We start from the raw sequence: 19,748 nt of genomic DNA, 5'->3' as shown, positions 1-19,748 counted from the left end.
CCCCAGCTCACCTCACCTCCGCTCCGCCTCCTCCCCTGAAGGCACCGCCCCGCTTTGCTTCTCCGACCCCCCCCAGCTTCCCGCGAATCAGCTGTTCGGCGGGAAGCCTGGGAGGGTTGAGAAGCAGGCGGCGGCTTCGCACTCAGGCCCAGGGTGGTGGAGGTGAGCTGAGGTGGGGAGCGGTTCCCCTGCGCGCCCCCCAGGTTACCTGCTGCAGCATGGGCGGCCCTCCTCGCGCTCCCCCGCCCCAGCTCACCTCCGCCTCCCTGGGCCTGAGTGCGAAGCCGCCGCCTGCTTCTCAGCCCTCCCAGGCTTCCAGCGTGAACAGCTGATTCACGGGAAGCCTTGGGAGTGCGGAGAAGCAGAGCAGGGTGACGCGTTCAGGGGAGGAGGTGGAGGCGGAGTGGAGGTGAGCTGGGACCAGGGGCGTGGGGCGGGGAGCTGCCGGTGGGTGCTCTGCACCCACCAAATTTTCCCCTTGGGTAAACCAGCCCGGGAGCACCCATAGAGTCGGCGCCTAAGGCGCCACTTTTGGCCGGTTATTAAATTTAGAAGCCCTTTTAGAGCCAGTTGTCCCTCGCGGAACAACCGGTTCTAAAAGGGCTTCTAAATTTAACAACCGGTTCCAGCGAACCGGTGCGAACTGGCTCCAGCTCACCACTGATGAGGCCCCTTTCAAATACTATGTATGTGTGTCACATTCCATTCCACAAAGCCAGGTTAAGAGCAAATCTGACTCCTGTGGGATTCAAGCAGGGGAGGGGAAAGCCATCTTCTATTGGCTGTCTGCCTCACTGCCCCACCTCCTCCAGGGACAGAGCAACCAATCAGAGCTGAATCTCGGTCTTCTCCCTCCTGTGAGCAACAGGTCAGCTCCTCTGCCTCTCCCCCTTGCAGCCACTGGCAGGGCACGGGGCAGAGCCCCTGGAGCTGCTCTTCTCAGCCTGGAAGGGAAGCAGGGACCCCACTGCAGCCCCCAGGGTTGGGAGGTGGAAAGAACCCCAGAAGAAGCAGAGGTGAGGTGAAAGGGGGTGGAGGCTGGGGGTGAGTTGGGGGAGCTAAGAGGGGCAGAACTGGGGGGCAAAACTGGGTGGGGCCTGGGCACTGAACTGGTGTGAGATTAGACTATAATACTGTTAACTGTATTGTACAGACTGTGAATGGCAAAAGTAGTAAGCAGCTTAAATTGAGGCAATAAGAGGGCGAGTTCATTTGGAGACAATATGGTGGTATACCTCAACATAAACAAAGGTATCGAGGTGTCCCGTGGCAAAGAAAAGGTTGGGAACTACTGGCATAGACAAGGGCTGCTCAGGGAGAGCATGAAACTATACGTGCACCTTATGAGGTCAGTAAATAATTGTTAATCAGGCCTATGTAGCTCTCAAGCAAAATACATTCGAGTTCTTAGAAAATTATGTATGTAGAGGAGTTTTGCTTTCATTCAGTATGGAATATAATAGTACGATGTGTTGAACGGGAAGGAGGGATAAACTCAAAGATATTGAAACTGAGGGTATTATGTGTTCTGGTTACTAATGCAGATAACTTCATGGCTAAAATGGTAATGGAGATGGTAACATAAGAACGGCCACACTGGGTCAGACCAAAGGTCCATCTAGCCCAGTATCCTGTCTTCCAACAGTGGCCAATGGCAGGCGTCCCACAGGGAATGAACAGAACAGGTAATCATCAAGTGATCCATTGGGCGACCTATCCTCCATGAACTTATCTAGTTCTTTTTTGAACCCTGTTATAGACTTGGCCTTCACAACCTCCTCTCATAGAATCATAGAATATCAGGGTTGGAAGGGACCCCAGAAGGTCATCTAGTCCAACCCCCTGCTCAAAGCAGGACCAATTCCCAGTTAAATCATCCCAGCCAGGGCTTTGTCAAGCCTGACCTTAAAAACCTCTAAGGAAGGAGATTCTACCACCTCCCTAGGTAACGCATTCCAGTGTTTCACCACCCGCTTAGTGAAAAAGTTTCCTAATATCCAATCTAAACCTCCCCCACTGCAACTTGAGACCATTACTCCTCGTTCTGTCATCTGCTACCATTGAGAACAGTCTAGAGCCATCCTCTTTGGAACCCCCTTTCAGGTAGTTGAAAGCAGCTATCAAATCCCCCCTCATTCTTCTCTTCTGCAGGCTAAACAATCCCAGCTCCCTCAGCCTCTCCTCATAACTCATGTGTTCCAGTCCCCTAATCATTTTTGTTGCCCTTCGCTGGACTCTCTCCAATTTATCCACATCCTTCTTGAAGTGTGGGGCCCAAAACTGGACACAGTACTCCAGATGAGGCCTCACCAATGTCGAATAGAGGGGAACCATCACGTCCTTCGATCTGCTCGCTATGCCCCTACTTATACATCCCAAAATGCCATTGGCCTTCTTGGCAACAAGGGCACACTGCTGACTCATATCCAGCTTCTCGTCCACTGTCACCCCTAGGTCCTTTTCCGCAGAACTGCTGCCTAGCCATTCGGTCCCTAGTCTGTAGCTGTGCATTGGGTTCTTCCGTCCTAAGTGCAGGACCCTGCACTTATCCTTATTGAACCTCATCAGATTTCTTTTGGCCCAATCCTCCAATTTGTCTAGGTCTTTCTGTATCCTATCCCTCCCCTCCAGCGTATCTACCACTCCTCCCAGTTTAGTATCAAAAAGAGCTCCCCAGGTTGATTGTGCAGTGTGTGAAAAAATACTTCCTTTTGTTTGTTTTAAACCTGCTGCCTATTAATTTCATTTGGTGATCCCGAGCTCTTGTGTTATGAGGAGTAAATAACACTTCCTTATTTACTTTCTCCACACCAGTCATGATTTTATAGACCTCTATCATCTTCCCCCTTAGTCATCTTTTTTCCAAGCTGAAAAGTCCCAGTTTTATTAATCTCTCCTCATACAGAAGCAGTTCCATACCCCTAATCATTGTTGTTGCCCTTTTCTGAACCTTTTCCAATTCCAATATAACTTTTTTGAGATGGGGCGACCACATCTGCAGGCAGTATTCAAGATGTGGACATACCATGGACTTACATAGAGGCAATATGATATTTTCTATCTTATTATCTATCCCTTTCTTAACGATGCCCAATATTCTCTTCACTTTCTTGACTGTCGCTGCACAGTGAATGGATGTTTTCAGAGAACTATCCAAAATGATTCCAAGATCTTTTTGTTGAGTGGTAACAGCTAATTTAGACCCCATCATTTTATATGTAGAGCTGGGATTATGTTTTCCAATGTGCATTACTTTCCATTTATCAACATTAAATTTCATCTGCCATTTTGTTGCCAAGTCACACAGTTTTCTGAGACCCTTTCATAGCTCTTTGCAGTCTGCCTGGGACTTAACTATCTTGAGTAGTTTTGTATCATCTGCGAATTTTGCCACCTCAACGTGCACCCCCCTTTTCCAGATCATTTATGAATATGTTGAATAGGACTGGGCTCAGTACAGACCCCTGGGGGACACCACGGTTTACCTCTCTCCATTCTGAAAACTGACCATTTATACCTACGCTTTGTTTCCTATCTTTTAAGCAGTTACCAATCCATGAGAGGACCTTCCCTCTCCTCCCATGACAGCTTACTTTGCTTAAGAGCCTTTGGTGAGGGACCTTGTCAAAGGCTTTTTGAAAATCTAAGTATGCTATATCCACTGGATCCCCCTCAACGAATTCTAGCAGATTCGTCAGGCATGATTTCCCTTTACAAAATCCATATTAACTCTTCCCCAACAAATTATGTTTATCTACGTGTCTGACAATTTTGTTCTTTACTATAGTTTCAATCAGTTTGCCCAGTACTGAAGTTAGGCTTACCGGCCCGCAATAGCCGGGATCACTTCTGGAGCCCTTTTTAAAAATTGACATCACATTATCTATCCTCCAGTCATTTGGTACAGAAGCTGATTTAAATTATAGGTTACAGACTACGGTTAGTAGTTCTGCAATTTCACATTTGAGTTCCTTCAGAACTCTTGGGTGAATACCATCTGGTCCTGGTGACTTATTACTGTTTAGATTATCAATTTGGTCCAAAACCTCCTCTAATGACACCTCAATCTGGGACAGTTCCGCAGATCTGTCACCTAAAAAGAATGGCTAAGGTTTGGGAATCTCCCTCACATCCTCAGCAGTGAAGACCAATGCTAAGAAGTCATGTAGTTTCTCCACAGTGGCCTTATCCTCCTTGAGTGCTCCTTTAGCATCTCAATTGTCCAGTGGCCCCACTGGTTGTTTAGCAGGCTTCTTGCTTCTGATGTACTTAAAAAAATTTCGCTATTACTTTTTGAGTCTCTGGCTAGCTGTTCCTCAATTTCTTTTTTGGCTTTCCTAATTATATTTTTTCCACTTCATTTGCCAGAGTTTATGCTCCTTTCTATTTTCCTCACTAGGATTTAATGGCCACTTTTTAAAGGATGCCTTTTTGCCTCTGATTGCTTCTTTTAGTTAGTTGTTTAGCCACGGTGGCACTTCTTTGGTTCTCCTGCTAGGTTTTTTTAATTTGGGGTATACATTTAAGTTGAGCGTCGATTATGGTGTCTTTAAAAAGTTTGCATGCAGTTTACAGAGATTTCACTTTTGACACTGTACCTTTTAATTTCTGTTTCACTAACTCCCTCGTTTTTGTGTAGTCCCCCTTTCTGAAATTAAATGCTAAAGTGTTGGGTTCCTGTGGTGTTTTCCCCACCACAGGGAAAACATCCAATCTTCAAAGAGAAATGACAGCATATAGGAGGTAGGTACACCTTTGGTACCTGCTGCAGTTCAAGACATTGTTTCCTGGAACCTCAGTTTGGTGTTGGCTGCTCTGATGGAGCCTCCCTTTTTGGGTCATTAGCTACTTGTTCTCTTTACCAGCTATGGATGAAGACAGACTTTTTGGTGGTCATGCTATCAGTTAGGATAGGAGAGACTAATGGCAGGCCCCCCATGTAGGGTCTTACACCCAGTTGCTCTCAGGCCTCACCTGACATTTCCGGGTGGTTAGGACTCCCACATCAGTCTATTCCCAATCCCCCACCACTTTTCTTCCCTAACCCATATTCCTTCCCACCCCCCAAACAAAATGAGACTTCAAGCATTGGATGTTATGAGAGCTTCATTTGGACAGGACCAAGTTATCCATGTGTACACCTAGACTCTTCATGGCATTTGCTGAAAGGGTAAAGGGACAGCCAGAGTCATTGGGTCTCACACTATGTCAGAACTTTCCAGCTTTTGCTAAAATACCCATCTGGACAGGTTGAACTCATTCTACTAGGGCCCAGGTAGCCCCTGTGGCCTGCTTGGGTAACATTCTGTATCAGAAATATGTAAAGCAGCAGCAAGATGTTTGATCCACATTATTACCATGCCTTATTCCTTAATGCAAGCTGCCAGGTCAAATGATTGTTTTCACAGGGTAGTCCTATGTTCATTCTACAAGAAGGCCTCTGCTCACTCACCTCCTGGCACTGGGGTAACTGCTTGTTACTCACCCAGAGTAGAATATGTGTGATCATTTGAAGAAAGAACAGTTATTTTAAGTTTTAAAGTAGCAGCCGTGTTAGTCTGCATTTGCAAAAAGAAAAGGAGTGCTTATGGCACCTTAGAGACTAACCAATTTATTTGAGCATACGCTTTCATGAGCTACAGCTCACTTCATCGGATGCAGTTATTTTAAGTAACTGGTTCTTTGAGATGTGTTGTGTGCATGGACTCCAGAGCTTTCCCTCCATCCCTGCTTATCAGAGTCCTACCCCTGGGGGATTCTTAGTGAAGGAACTGACTGCAGGTTGTATCTGCCCTGCCTTTATGCCCTCAGCTGTCAGGACTGAGTGGGCACTTGGAGCATAGGTGTGGGGCTGCACCTGTGCTCCAAGTGCCCACTCAGGAGGCAATGGTGTAGGGAGGAGGGGTTTGGATTTATCAGGAACTCGGGAAACTTTTGGGAGATGGGGAGCCTATACAGGAAAGATGGGCTCCACCTAAACCACTCAGGAGGCAATGGTGTAGGGAGGAGGGGTTTAGATTTATTAGGAATTCGGGAAACTTTTGGGAGATGGGGAGCCTATACAGGAAAGATGGGCTCCACCTAAACCAAAATGGAACCAGATTGCTGGCGCTTAACATTAAAAAGGTCATAGAACAGTTTTTAAACTAAGGGCTGAGGGAAAACCAACAGGTGTAGAGGAGCACGTGGTTCGGACAGAGACATCCCTTAGGGGAGGGTCTATTAAATGGAGATTCTCTATGTCCTAGTAAGGAGGAGAAGATAGAAGATGATAAAATACAAGTAGCATTTGATGAGAAACAGTCAAATGAAAAAGAGTCTCATTCAATTACATCATGTAAAGGCAGACGGCTAAAATGTGACAATTTTTTAAAGTGCTTATATACCAGTGCTAGAAGTCTAAAGAATAAGACGGGTGAACTAGAGTGCCTTGTATTAAATGAGGATATTGATATAATAGGCATCACAGAAACTTGGTGGAATGGGGATAATCAACGGGACACAGTAATACCAGGGTACAAAATATATTGGAAGGATAGAACAGGTCGTGCTGGTGGGGGAGTGGCACTATATGTGAAAGAAAGCATAGAATAAAATGAAGTAAAAATCTTAAATGAACCAAAAAGTGTACTATAGAATCTCTATGGACAGTAATTCCATTCTCTAATAATAAGAGCATAGCAGTAGGTATATATACACATCAACAAAAGCTGTATTTTCCTCATCTTTTCGATCCCCTCTCCTCCACCATGTGTCTGTGTTTGTTAGAAACAGAAGTGAATGCACTTTACACATCAGGACTAAAAGTAGAATTAATCTTTTCCTTTTCATCAGAGACAGATTGTTCTGAAAATGACATGCTGATATTTTGCTTCCAAAAAAGGAGAGAGATTTTAAAGGTTATGATCATTTGTTTTCCATAATCACTCAATTTCCCCATTTCAATATACATGCTTGTTTTAATTGCTTATTCTTTCTTGTGTTTGATCAATAAAATTTCAACTTTAGAATTAATGCTTTTGGGTGTTTGCCAAGGAACCAAGTGAAACCAAGGCCTCTGTAGAAAAAAAAATTCCAAACCTTTGTTACGCTGTTTCATGTTGGACCATGACAGATTTTACAACACCATTTAATGCTTGATCTCTGAAATTAATACAATAGGACTGTAAAGATCATGGTTTAGGAAAGTATATATAACAAAGGGTCTAATTTTGCTTTCTGGTTCCCAAAAAAGTCAATGGGAGTTTTTCTGCTGGCCTCAGTTGAAACAGGATTGGGCCATAAGGGATAGATTTTCATGACGGCTCAGTTCTCAACAAATCCATTGAGAACAGTAGCTAGTGGGTGCTACAGACATTGGAAAATCTGGATTACAGGTTTTAGAAACAGAATTAAAATTAAGCCATCCGCCATCCACCGTCCCAAATCAGCTCCCCTTTTGAACAAACCCAAACTTGATCAATTTTCAAACCACAAGCCGATCTGATTCAGATTACGTTCTGAAGAACAATGTTTTGATTATCATGTCTTCTAATCAGTCACATTACTTAAAATAATAAACAGAATTTTAGATTCCTCATCTTTTAAATGCCAAATTAATCTACCAAAACATTTTTATATTTTAGGAAATTGTTACAAAATAGTTAATTAATTATATAAGAACAAAAACCAGCCACCTTGTAAAACTCACATTTCCACTTCAGTGGTGTCAAAAGTAAACAAATGTTCAAGAACAGAATAAAAAAAATACATACAGAACCAAAGAGCACGTTTAGACAAATCCGAGCCCCACTGAAGTTAATGACAAACATCCATTAAATTCACTGGGACCAAGATTTGGCTCTTTAGAAATCCCTAACATTATTTGAAAAAACACTGTACAATAAATCTAGTCTTGTTCGCAGGTCTCTAAAGGGATTTAGAAATCTCCAGCTTTGTTTGTTTGTTTGTTTTTTTAAAGTGAAGTGTGTGTTGATTTGGTAAAAAGTTTTTGTTGAATCCTTAACTAGTCTATCTTCTATAGCACTTTATACACTGAAGCTTTATTCTTTTAACTGTTTTATTTCTTCATCCCTATACAGTTATTCACAGAGCTTAAATATTCCTTCCATACACTTCTAGTTTGACTCAAACAGATGTATTATTTTACAAGATTCGTGGATCATGTCACCAGTCTACTTTGACAAACATAATTTTTTTCTAAATTCATCTAAAAGATGGGACATAAGAGAGAAAGAACTAACATAGCTTGATTGAACTTTCCAATACAATGTTTACATTTTATTTTAAGGATCTTAATAAAAAAAACATTGCACGATCGATTTGAATGTATGTGCAATAGGGAATATGCACTTCATGCAATACTACTAATCCACTACTAACCCAGAGAGCTTTCAGAACCTGAAAAATGAGTAACGCTTGCATGCACTAGTATCAAAACTAAAAATGATCTATTTTATCCATCAGTGATTTTTAGTGAAATTTGTCCAGTGACAAAATGCACAGAGTTCTACACAGATTCAAGTTGTCTTGTCAGATAATCATTATCTTCTCACTATAGGCATGATCCAAAGTCCATTTAAGTTGTCTGGATGCAGCCCTTAGCCTTCCTCTTAATTTTTCCTCTCCTGCCTGTTCTAAAATATGATCCATAATATTTGAATACTAAACTTTGAAAGCACTGGGAAAAAATGTATTTTCAAACAAAAGACAAGAGTCAAGAAAAAATTTAAATATTTGCTTAGCAGGGATTTGCAGTAGGGTAAAGGTACTATAAGATATAGCCAACATGCCAGCTCAACTTTGTTAGTGATTTGGGTTGAGTTACTCAGTTTTTACATAAATTAATTACCACTTATGGAATCTAAATAATGAAAAACCAAATTCCAGTTTGCAAGCCATCATTTTTCCCTAGAGATATTGCTTCAGTTAGTACAGTCTTCTGCTGTATTTTCAGATATATGATCACTGTTTTAGAGTTATTTGACGTATTTAATCAAAAACACAAAATAGATTTGGTAACTAAATACAGTTACTGCAGTTAATGTCATCTATATAGGGCTGTATCTACTGCCATATTCTAAAATGGAAAGAGCAGCATTTGACAAGAATGCCTGTAATTCTAAATACATTACATGCCAGCCATACCAATCAACCAGATACAAAAATGACAGAAGAATTACAGATATGCACAGATACAAATGGAATCAGAAAAATAACATTTACAGCAGCAGAATTACACCTTTCTACAAGGTTTATGTATTTTTATGAAGTGTCATATATGAAATGTTCTGTTTTTCCAGATATCATATTATTCTCCAGAGACAATTCAGTATTTTCTAATTGTACAAAGATACAAATAGTACAAAATACTTCAAGAAATTATAACGAGCCTATACCAGGGTTCTCATTAATGCACTTTGTTTTCAAGAGATATGTAAGCTAGTTGACAGATTTTAAGGAATAAAATAATTCCTTCTTTACCTAATCTAAATGTGTTAAACAGCAAAGGTGTAGCTCGATGAATAGCAATGCAATCTAAATGAGATTTTAATAGTTTGGATACTTTACAGATTTCTTACAAATTTAGTTAAAAGATAAAGGAGACTTTTAGTAGCTCTCAATTTATACTTGCTGTTCAAGACAGGCTAATTTTAAAGACAGAAGAAGCACATTTTATGAGCTGATTAATGAATATCCAGTGACAAGACAGACAGCTTACAGTCTGACACATGAAACAATTCATTAGGGATAAAATAAGCAGTAAAATACAAAAAGCTGTGCAACTTTAAGGCTTCCACATGTTTGTCTAAAAATAAATATTTTGAATTTTGAAAGCCTGGAAGGAAAGTGAAATATATTGGAAAATTGATTTCCATTTGAAGCTTATTGCTTTTGGTGTTCAATACTCAAACATAATAAAAAAAGTGTTACAGAAATTATTTTTTAAAGATATGTATGAAAAAAATTATATTTAGTATTTACATTTCAGTATAATCTGAAAACATTTCTACAATGCATTTTTCTATTTGTAAAAGCTCACCAATATTCTGTTTTGACAGTACAAAAATTAATATACTACCTTTCCTCTCAGAACGTTTCTTACGCCTCCTTTTATAGCGACGCCTCACAATGCTGAAGAAGGTCCCCATGTTCAAAGTCCCAGTTAGCAGAGATGCCATGCAGGCTAAGTGCTACAACCCAGTCAGCTCAGGTTGCCAGAGTGCTAAATCTCACTCTGTCTCAAAAACTCACTGTGTTACTACAGTGATTTATTTCAGCAAGCCATAGAAGCAATGAGAACAGTTAACTCTTGTGTTAACATGTCAGCACTACAAACTCTCCTTGTCTATTCAAGGTCCATTCATCAAACTGCAGGATTAACTGCACAGTACACTAAACACTGCAGTTCATTCCTACTATCCGCAAGAGGCACATGTGACAATTAACCCTTACAGATTGTTTTGAAAATGAGAGAGCAAGGAGGGACAGGTTTATGAAACTGAACATATATTTCCAGAGATGAGGACACCAACACCACACCAACTAGTTACAGTCTGTCTTTTCCTTTCACCGTTATAAAATGGAAATAACCTGTATCACTGTTACAGTAAAATTAAGCAAGAAAACACAAAAGATAAGGTTCCAACAGCAAGGTTAACTCAGACTGTACCTCTTCCTTTATATTTTGTAGCAATTATCTGAACAATATATTAAAGGTATAATGTGGCAAGAAAAACAAAAATACTACATGATAGGTACAAGCAACATATTAAGGTTCCTGCATGAATCTTCATTTTGACTCTTGTTGACTCATTTTAACTGTTCCAACTTAATGTAGCACTAGTGTAGTTTTAGCTTTCCACTTTATATACCACACACAGATATTTATATATATATGCTTCTATTTTACACAGGTAAATATGCATATATTATATGTATATATGGATAGCTGTAAAAAAACTGGTTACCTACCTTTAGTAACTGTTGTTCTTCAAGATGTGTTGCTCGTGTCCATTCCAAGTGGGTGTCTGTCCACCGTGTGCACAGTCACCAGAAGGTTTTTCCATAGCGGTACCCATTGGGTCAGCTGTGGAGCCCCCTGGAGTTGAGCCTTCATGGAGGTGTGTATAGGACTCTTTGCTTAGGGGTCGGCCCCAGCTGTCCCTGTCTTTCTTTCTGGTTGGCCACCTCCACCACCAGAGTACCTGGTTGAGGATGGGTAAACAAGTACTCATACTCCTTGGAGGGCACAAAATATATCCTCTCTACCCTTTCTACCCTCTACCACCTTAGTGGTTATGGATAGTCTAAATGAGGGGCAAAGCCACCGTTGAAGGACCTTCAGGGACAGAATATCCACCTTAGGGTCAGTCTCCTGAGACCTCCTCCACGTGCATGCTCAAGTTTTGAGCTATCCTCCTGAGCAACTCTTGGTGTGCCCTGGTGTCCATGGCAGGCAGCGTGGTGGTACCCACCACCGCTTCATCTGGGGAGGATGAGGAGGATGCCTGCGGGGGCACCGAGTCTTCCTGTCCCTCTGGTTCGTGGGGATCCCCTTGTGTTGCAACGCCCTGTGTGGTGCAGGGGGTGGTGCTGTTTCCCGGGCCTGAACCCGTCTAGGTACTGACCCCAGTGCCAGGTCCCACAGTGGTCTCAGTGCCAACCTGCGTGTCCATCTCCTGCCCTTGCAGAGGTTCCCAGGCTACTGAAGTCGATGATGGAGGGACCCATGCCTCCGAAGGCACTGACAAGGATCTGGACCCTGGCCCTTGGACTTGGTGGTAGGCCCAAGGGGCCCACTAGGGCCATTGAGCCAGTGCCTGCCACCGTGGAAGCCAGGACATCATGGGTAGCAGCTGCCCTTCCTGTTGCCTCGAGTGGTACCAGGAACAGTGCCGGCTTCCCCTACAGGCGACTACACCTCCAAGTCCGATGAGGACTCCGACCTTGGCGACCTTGCAGAGCGAGACAGTGCCAGGGAGCAGTGCCGAGGTGAGGATGAGCAGTGCCTCAGCAGCAGCAGCTTGCCCCAAAGTAGCACGGTGCCTCTTTGTGGCACCAGTGCCGGTGACTCACCGTCACCAGAATAAGCTCCCTAGCTGCCCCAAAAGTGTCTGGTATAGAAGGAAGGTCTATGTCCTCCTTCTGACTCTCCTGCACCAGGGAGTCCACTAAAACCAGACGCAACAGACCTTCCTGTGAGGCTGGAGTCAACATGCTGGCTGAGTTGGAGCTGGGGCAGGGTGTCCCAGCACGGGGCACTCCCCACTGGTGCCTCCTCTCTCCACTACTTTAATGGAATAGCGACCGCTCTCTATTTTCTTCTTCTTGTGCAGCACCGGTGAATGGGAGTGGTGCCAGGCACTCGGACTGGAAGAGGTCTTTGGCGCTGGGGAATGGCGGTGCCAAGGGTCCCTGCAGCCAGAGTCCTTTCTCGGCACCATGGTTTCTCTTACCAAGGCTGGCGTGCTCCACAGCACAGGTCAGCTCCCAGACTGCTGCGCTGGGCATCACAAAATGCGGAAGAGATGGCCAGCCCTCTGTGGAGATAGAGGCGGTTAGGGACTATTTAGAAAAGCTGGACGTGCACAAGTCCATGGGGCCGGACGAGTTGCATCCGAGAGTGCTGAAGGAATTGGCGGCTGTGATTGCAGAGCCACTGGCCATTATCTTTGAAAACTCGTGGCGAACCGGGGAAGTCCCGGATGACTGGAAAAAGGCTAATGTAGTGCCAATCTTTAAAAAAGGGAAGAAGGAAGATCCTGGGAACTACAGGCCAGTCAGCCTCACCTCAGTCCCTGGAAAAATCATGGAGCAGGTCCTCAAAGAATCAATCCTGAAGCACTTGCATGAGAGGAAAGTGATCAGGAACAGCCAGCATGGATTCACCAAGGGAAGGTCATGCCTGACTAATCTAATCGCCTTTTATGATGAGATTACTGGTTCTGTGGATGAAGGGAAAGCAGTGGATGTATTGTTTCTTGACTTTAGCAAAGCTTTTGACACGGTCTCCCACAATATTCTTGTCAGCAAGTTAAGGAAGTATGGGCTGGATGAATGCACTATAAGGTGGGTAGAAAGCTGGCTAGATTGTCGGGCTCAACGGGTAGTGATCAATGGCTCCATGTCTAGTTGGCAGCCGGTATCAAGTGGAGTGCCCCAAGGGTCGGTCCTGGGGCCGGTTTTATTCAATATCTTCATAAATGATCTGGAGGATGGTGTGGATTGCACTCTCAGCAAATTTGCGGATGATACTAAACTGGGAGGAGTGGTAGATACGCTGGAGGGGAGGGATAGGATACAGAAGGACCTAGACCAATTGGAAGATTGGGCCAAAAGGAATCTGATGAGGTTCAATAAGGATAAGTGCAGGGTCCTGCACTTAGGACGGAAGAACCCAATGCACAGCTACAGACTAGGGACCGAATGGCTAGGCAGCAGTTCTGCAGAAAAGGACCTAGGGGTGACAGTGGACGAGAAGCTGGATATGAGTCAGCAGTGTGCCCTTGTTGCCAAGAAGGCCAATGGCATTTTGGGATGTATAAGTAGGGGCATAGCGAGCAGATCGAGGGACGTGATCGTTCCCCTCTATTCGACATTGGTGAGGCCTCATCTGGAGTACTGTGTCCAGTTTTGGGCCCCACACTTCAAGAAGGATGTGGATAAATTGGAGAGAGTCCAGCGAAGGGCAACAAAAATGATTAGGGGACTGGAACACATGAGTTATGAGGAGAGGCTGAGGGAGCTGGGATTGTTTAGCCTGCAGAAGAGAAGAATGAGGGGGGATTTGATAGCTGCTTTCAACTACCTGAAAGGGGGTTTCAAAGAGGATGGCTCTAGACTGTTCTCAATGGTAGCAGATGACAGAACGAGGAGTAATGGTCTCAAGTTGCAGTGGGGGAGGTTTAGATTGGATATTAGGAAAAACTTTTTCACTAAGAGGGTGGTGAAACACTGGAATGCGTTACCTAGGGAGGTGGTAGAATCTCCTTCCTTAGAGGTTTTTAAGGTCAGGCTTGACAAAGCCCTGGCTGGGATGATTTAACTGGGAATTGGTCCTGCTTTGAGCAGGGGGTTGGACTAGATGACCTTCTGGGGTCCCTTCCAACCCTGATATTCTATGATTCTATGATTCACACCAAAGTACTGGACTTCGGGTCAGATACCGCCTGGGGACGAAACTAACTAGACTATTTGAACTAACTCTAAGATTTTAACTATTTACAGATAACAATAAGAAAAAAGTCCACTAGGGGATCACTTGCTGTTAGCAAGAGAGGAGCTGCTCCAAGGACCATCACTGGCAGTAAGAAAGAACTGAAGAGGCGGTGGGTCGGCAGAGACCTATATACACCTCCATGAAGACGCGACTCCAGGGGGCTTCACAGCTGACCCGCTAGGTAACACTAGGGGAAAAACCTTCCGGCGACCGTGCACATGGCGTGCACACACCTACTTGGAATTGACATGAGCAATCACTCGAAGAACATAATATAAACATGACTATGTATACAGACACTTTGTTTTACATAGATGGATTAACACACAGATTCTAACTTTTGAGTGTTGGACATTGCAACGTTAACATTGTTTATAAAAAGGCTAGAAAATTACATACACTGAAGAAAACAGGGTTTATAGCATATGAAACTATACTGAACCCCCACGCCTGGTAATTCAACAAGGTTGACAACAGGCCCTATATCCACATTAGACTAAAGGAATAACTAGTAGCAACAGTAAACTGTTATCCTCTACATAGACCAAACACAACAGGGGCAGATAACATATGCTATCAGAGGGATTATGTAAGACCCCTTGTATTCTACCACACAGTGAGACTAAATTCTGCTGTGGCTGCCCAACATTTTCCTGTCACATTATTCTGTCACTATGAAATACGTGTCATTCCCATCCTTCTCCCCGACACACACACACAACTACGGATCATAGTTTTCTGATAAGATAAGCTTTGGCCAACTGGTAGCCAACATATTACCAAAAATGAGCACAAAAATGAATTCATGACTTAAGGAATTGAAAAAGTGTATTTTGATAGCTAGTGGGGCATGCACTTTCAAATGAAGTTTTCTTTTACGGTGCATTCTCTCACTGGCATCTTCAAATTTTCCTAAAACTTTGATAAAAATTATTCGGGCTCAAGTTGAGTGGGTAAACAATCATGCAATTCTCCCCCCCCCCCCAAGGCTGCAGTCTTGTTCTCCAGAATCTCAGATTTTTTATTATTAATCATGAAGTCTCTAACCCTTATGGTTGAGAAGGAAACTTTCAAACTAAGTGAATGTAACTAACATAGTGATGTCTGCCTGGGTCTGCAGAAAGCCAAAAACCAGTATTAAGAGAAGTGTGAACTTTCCCATTTCTCTCAATGGAGCATTAACTTGCATGCCCAGTGATGACTATTTAAATATGAGCACTTCATTATTTCACTGCTGATCAAAGACTGTAAGAAATGACAGGTTTCAGAGTAGCAGCCGTGTTAGTCTGTATCCGCAAAAAGAAAAGGAGTACTTGTGGCACCTTAGAGACTAACAAATTTATTTGAGCATAAGCTTTCGTGAACTACAGCTCACTTCATCGGATGTATTCAGTGGAAAATACAGTGGGGAGATTTTATATACACAGAGAACATGAAACAATGGGTGTTATCATACAGACTGTAACAAGAGTGATCAGGTAAGGTGAGCTATTACCAGCAGGAGAAGGGGGGAAAAACCTTTTGTAGTGATAATCAAGCTGGGCCATTTCCAACAGTTGACAAGAATGTCTGAGGAACAGTGACGGGGGGAGGAGGGGAATAAGCATGGAGAAATACTTTTACTTTGTGTAATGACCCATCCACTCCCAGTCTTTATTCAAGCCTAAGTTAATTGTATCCAGTTTGCAAATTAATTCCAATTCAGCAGTCTCTCGTTGGAGTCTGTTTTTGAAGTCTTTTTGTTGAAGAATTGCCACTTTTAGGTCTGTTATCGAGTGACCAAAGAGACTGAAGTGTTCTCCAACTGGTTTTTGAATGTTATAATTCTTGATGTCAGATTTGTGTCCATTTATTCTTTTATGTAGAGACTATCCGGTTTGGCTAATGTACATGGCAGAGGGGCATTGCTGGTACATGATGGCATAGATCACATTGGTAGATGTGCAGGTGAACGAGCCTCTGATAGTGTGGCTGATGTTATTAGGCCCTGTGATGGTGTCCCCTGAATAGATATGTGAACACAGTTGGCAATGGGCTTTGTTGCAAGGATAGGTTCCTGGGTTAGTGGTTCTGTTGTGTGGTTGCTGGTGAGTATTTGCTTCAGGTTGGGGGGCTGTCTGTAATCAAGGACTGGCCTGTCTCCCAAGATCTGTGAGAGTGATGGGTCGTTCTTCAGGATAGGTTGTAGATCCTTGATGATGCGTTGGAGGGGTTTTAGTTGGGGGCTGAAGGGGACGGCTAGTGGCGTTCTGTTTTCTTTGTTGGGCCTGTCCTGTAGAAGGTGACTTCTGGGTACTCTCCTGGCTCTGTCAATTTGTTTCTTCACTTCAGCAGGTGAGTATTGTAGTTGTAAGAATGCTTGATAGAGATCTTGTAGGTGTTTGTCTCTGTCTGAGGGGTTGGAGCAAATGTGGTTGTATCATAGAGCTTGGCTGTAGACAATGGACAATACAACCCTCCTCCCCCCGCCCCGTTCCTCAGACATTCTTGTCAACTGCTGGAAATGGCCCACCTTGATTATCACTACAAAAGGTCCCCCCCCCCCACTCTCCTGCTCGTAATACCTCACCTTACCTGATCACTCTCATTACAGTGTAACAGCCATTGTTTCATGTTCTCTGTGTATATAAAATCTCCCCACTGTATTTTCCACTGAATGCATCCAATGAAGTGAGTTGTAGCTCACGAAAGCTTATGCTCAAATAAATGTGTTAGTCTCTAAGGTGCCACAAGTACTCCTTTTCTTTTTGTAAGAAATGAGAGGAACAATCTACTCTAAGAGTTCTCATTTTGGTGCAACACACGGATGATGCATGGGAAGCAACCACTACACTTCCCCACCACACTCCCAACTAAATCCTACAGCCAAAACACTAGAGGAGCCCAGAAGGACATCTGAGTCCCCATCAAGGAGAAGTCAAGTCACAGAACACAGAAAGACATCCAAGACACCCTCTAAAATGACCAGGTCCATTCCAGTACAAAGTGAGTAGTCGGAGTAGTTATCAATGGTTTGCTGTCAAACTGCAAGAGCGCAGCTACTGTCGTCCTGCAGAGGTCAGTCCTGGGTCCAGTACTAGTCAATAATTTCGTTAATTACTTGGATAATGGAGCAGAGAGTATGCTTATAAAATGTGCAGAGGACACCAAGCTGAGAGGGGATGCAAGCATTTTGGAGAATAGGATTAGAATTCAAAATGACCTTGACAAATAAGAGAATTAGTCTCAAATCAACATGATGAAATTCAATAGCAATAAGTGCAAAGTACTACACTTAGAAAGGAAAAAATCAAATGCACAACTACAAAATGGGGACTAACTGCTAGGTGCTGCTGAAAGGGATCTGAGCGTTATGGTGCACCACAAATTGAATATGAGCCAACAATATACTGCAGTTGTGAAAAGGCTAATATTCTGAGGTGTATTAACGGAATTGTTGTATGTAAGATATGGGGGGTCCTGCGCTACTTGGCAATGGTGAGGCCTCAGCTGGAGTACTGTGTCCAGTTCTGGATGCCACACTTTAGCAAACATGAGGACAAGCTGAAGAGAGTCCAGAGGAGAGCAACAAAATGGTAAGAGATTTAGAAAACCTGACTTATGAGCAAAGGTGAAAAAAAAAACTAAGCATGTTAAGTCCTGAGAAAAGAAGACAGAAGAGGGACTTGGTAAGTCTTCGGCTACGTTGACAGCCATTACAAAAAGGATGGTGATCAATCGTTCTTGTCTATCTTTAATGGACATGGAGAAGGAATAGGCTTAATCTGCAGCAAGATTTAGGTTAGATATTAGGCAAAAGCTTCCCAACTATAAGGGCAGTTAAGCACAGGAATAGGTTTCCAAGGGAGGTTGTAGAATTCCCATCATTGGAGGCTTTTAAGGACAGGTTGGACAAACACCTGTCAGGGATGGTCTAGGTTTACTAGGTCCTGACTCAGTGCAGGGGGCTGGACTTGATGACTTCTCAAGGTCCCTCCCAGCCCTACATTTCTATGATTGTAGGGCAGCAGAGGCCTGGTCTTCTCTGGTGGTAAGATAGGGACGGGTAGTTTTCTTTCTGACTGCAGGGGCTGCTGCTTCCCCCTCTGCTAAATGCAGCCTGCAGGCTCAGGCAGACATCATGCATTGGTTACATTCCATTTACATTCTCAAGTTTTTTCCTGCACAGTCTTGAGGACTAGAAACACTCCCATGTCCCTTATTTAAAAAAAGTAGGGGGATGTGTTACTCAGAATAGGAAAAATATATTTACCTTCTTATAACTCAAAAGGGTTAACTTAATTTTCTCATACACCGAACAACAACAATCAATTTAAAAGTATGTCAGTAGTCGCTTACCTGGAGAGCAAGGAAGATAGCTAAAGTCTGTATGGACCTGAGGAGGATTAAACCATTCAGAAATGCGGAAGAGGAAAAACTATTTAGGAGAATGGGAATTCCTGCTTCAATTCACAGAAGATGGATACTATTTGTTAGCAGTGTTTGGGAGACCCTCTTCTCCTAAAATGATCACAGCAATGGGAATCTGGAAAAGAAAAGAAGTTACTCACCTTGTGCAGTAACAATGGTTCTTTGAGATGTGCGTCTACAGTTGGTGTATCTGCACCCCTGCTCCTCTCATTGGAGATTTTAGGTTGCAGTGTTCGTTTGGCCCATGCATGTGCCCTCATGGTTTCCCTCGAGGTGATCTAGCGCTGCATGGGTGAATCTCAGTTCCTTCTCTACCACAGAGACCCTTATCAGGAACTCCGAAGTAGAGGGGAGGAGGGAGGGCTATGGAGCACCCATAGGGACACATCTCGTAGAACAATCGTTACTGCATAAGTGAGTAACTTCTTCAAGTAGTGTTCCTATGGTTGCTTCACTGTAGGTGACTTCACAGCAGCATCTTTTATGGAGGACTGCGGCTTCGGAGTGGGGTCTATTATTGAAGACAGTACTATGGAGCCGAAGATGGCATTAGAGGCTGAGTCTCCAGTGATCTCATGGGCAGAGGCCCAGGTCGCTGCTCTGCAAATTTCCAAGATGGGAACATTTTTAAGAAACACCACTAAGCTAGAAACTGATCTTGTGGAGTGCGTGCAGGTTCCCAACAGGAGCAGCAGATTGTGCACCTGGTAACAGTGATTAATAAATACTACCAGAGACCCATTTGGAGAGGTTTTGAGCCAACATTGCAGAATCTTTGGATCTTTCTGCGAATGAAAGGAAGAGTTTAGGAGACTTCCGAAGTCCTTAGTCTTGTCCAAATAAAATGCTAGGGTTCTTCTTACATCTAGCGTATATAGAATTGCCTCCCTGTTGTTATGATGAGGTTTTTGGAAAAAATGGGAAGATGGATTAGTTGATTCATATGAAAGGTGGGGAGCCTACTTTATGGAGAAACTTGGGATTTGGCCTCAATGTGACTTTGTCTTTAAAAAAGACCATGAAGGGCAGGTATGCCATCAGGGACACTATTTCTCCTATCAACCTGAGGTAATGGCAACTAGAAATGCTTTCCTGGCCTCTGAGCTTGCAAGCTTGT

General features: G+C 43.4%; 1 protein-coding gene across 8 annotated transcripts in view; it reads right to left on the bottom strand.

Moving 5' to 3' along the window:
- ADARB1 (adenosine deaminase RNA specific B1) overlaps nt 1-19,748 on the bottom strand; it is a 223,260-nt gene that overhangs the window by 104,812 nt on the left and 98,700 nt on the right. For 2 of the 8 annotated variants that reach the window (XM_084643474.1, XM_084643475.1), the window contains one exon: nt 18,560-18,746. The exons of 5 other annotated variants lie outside the window; for them this stretch is intronic. Coding sequence is in view for 1 of the 3 variants with exons in the window: in XM_084643473.1 (XP_084499599.1) it covers nt 10,082-10,181 (100 nt within the window). In the remaining 2 variants the exon portion in view is untranslated. Of the gene's footprint in view, nt 1-10,081; nt 10,383-18,559; nt 18,747-19,748 lie in introns of those variants that run through there. One more of the 8 variants, XM_084643473.1, reaches the window with a different exon arrangement.

The sequence above is a fragment of the Lepidochelys olivacea genome (genome assembly GCF_965140295.1).
Source record: "Lepidochelys olivacea isolate rLepOli2 genome assembly, chromosome: 11".
Taxonomy (NCBI): Eukaryota; Metazoa; Chordata; order Testudines; family Cheloniidae; genus Lepidochelys; species Lepidochelys olivacea.
This window is presented reverse-complemented; position numbering and strand designations above follow the sequence as displayed.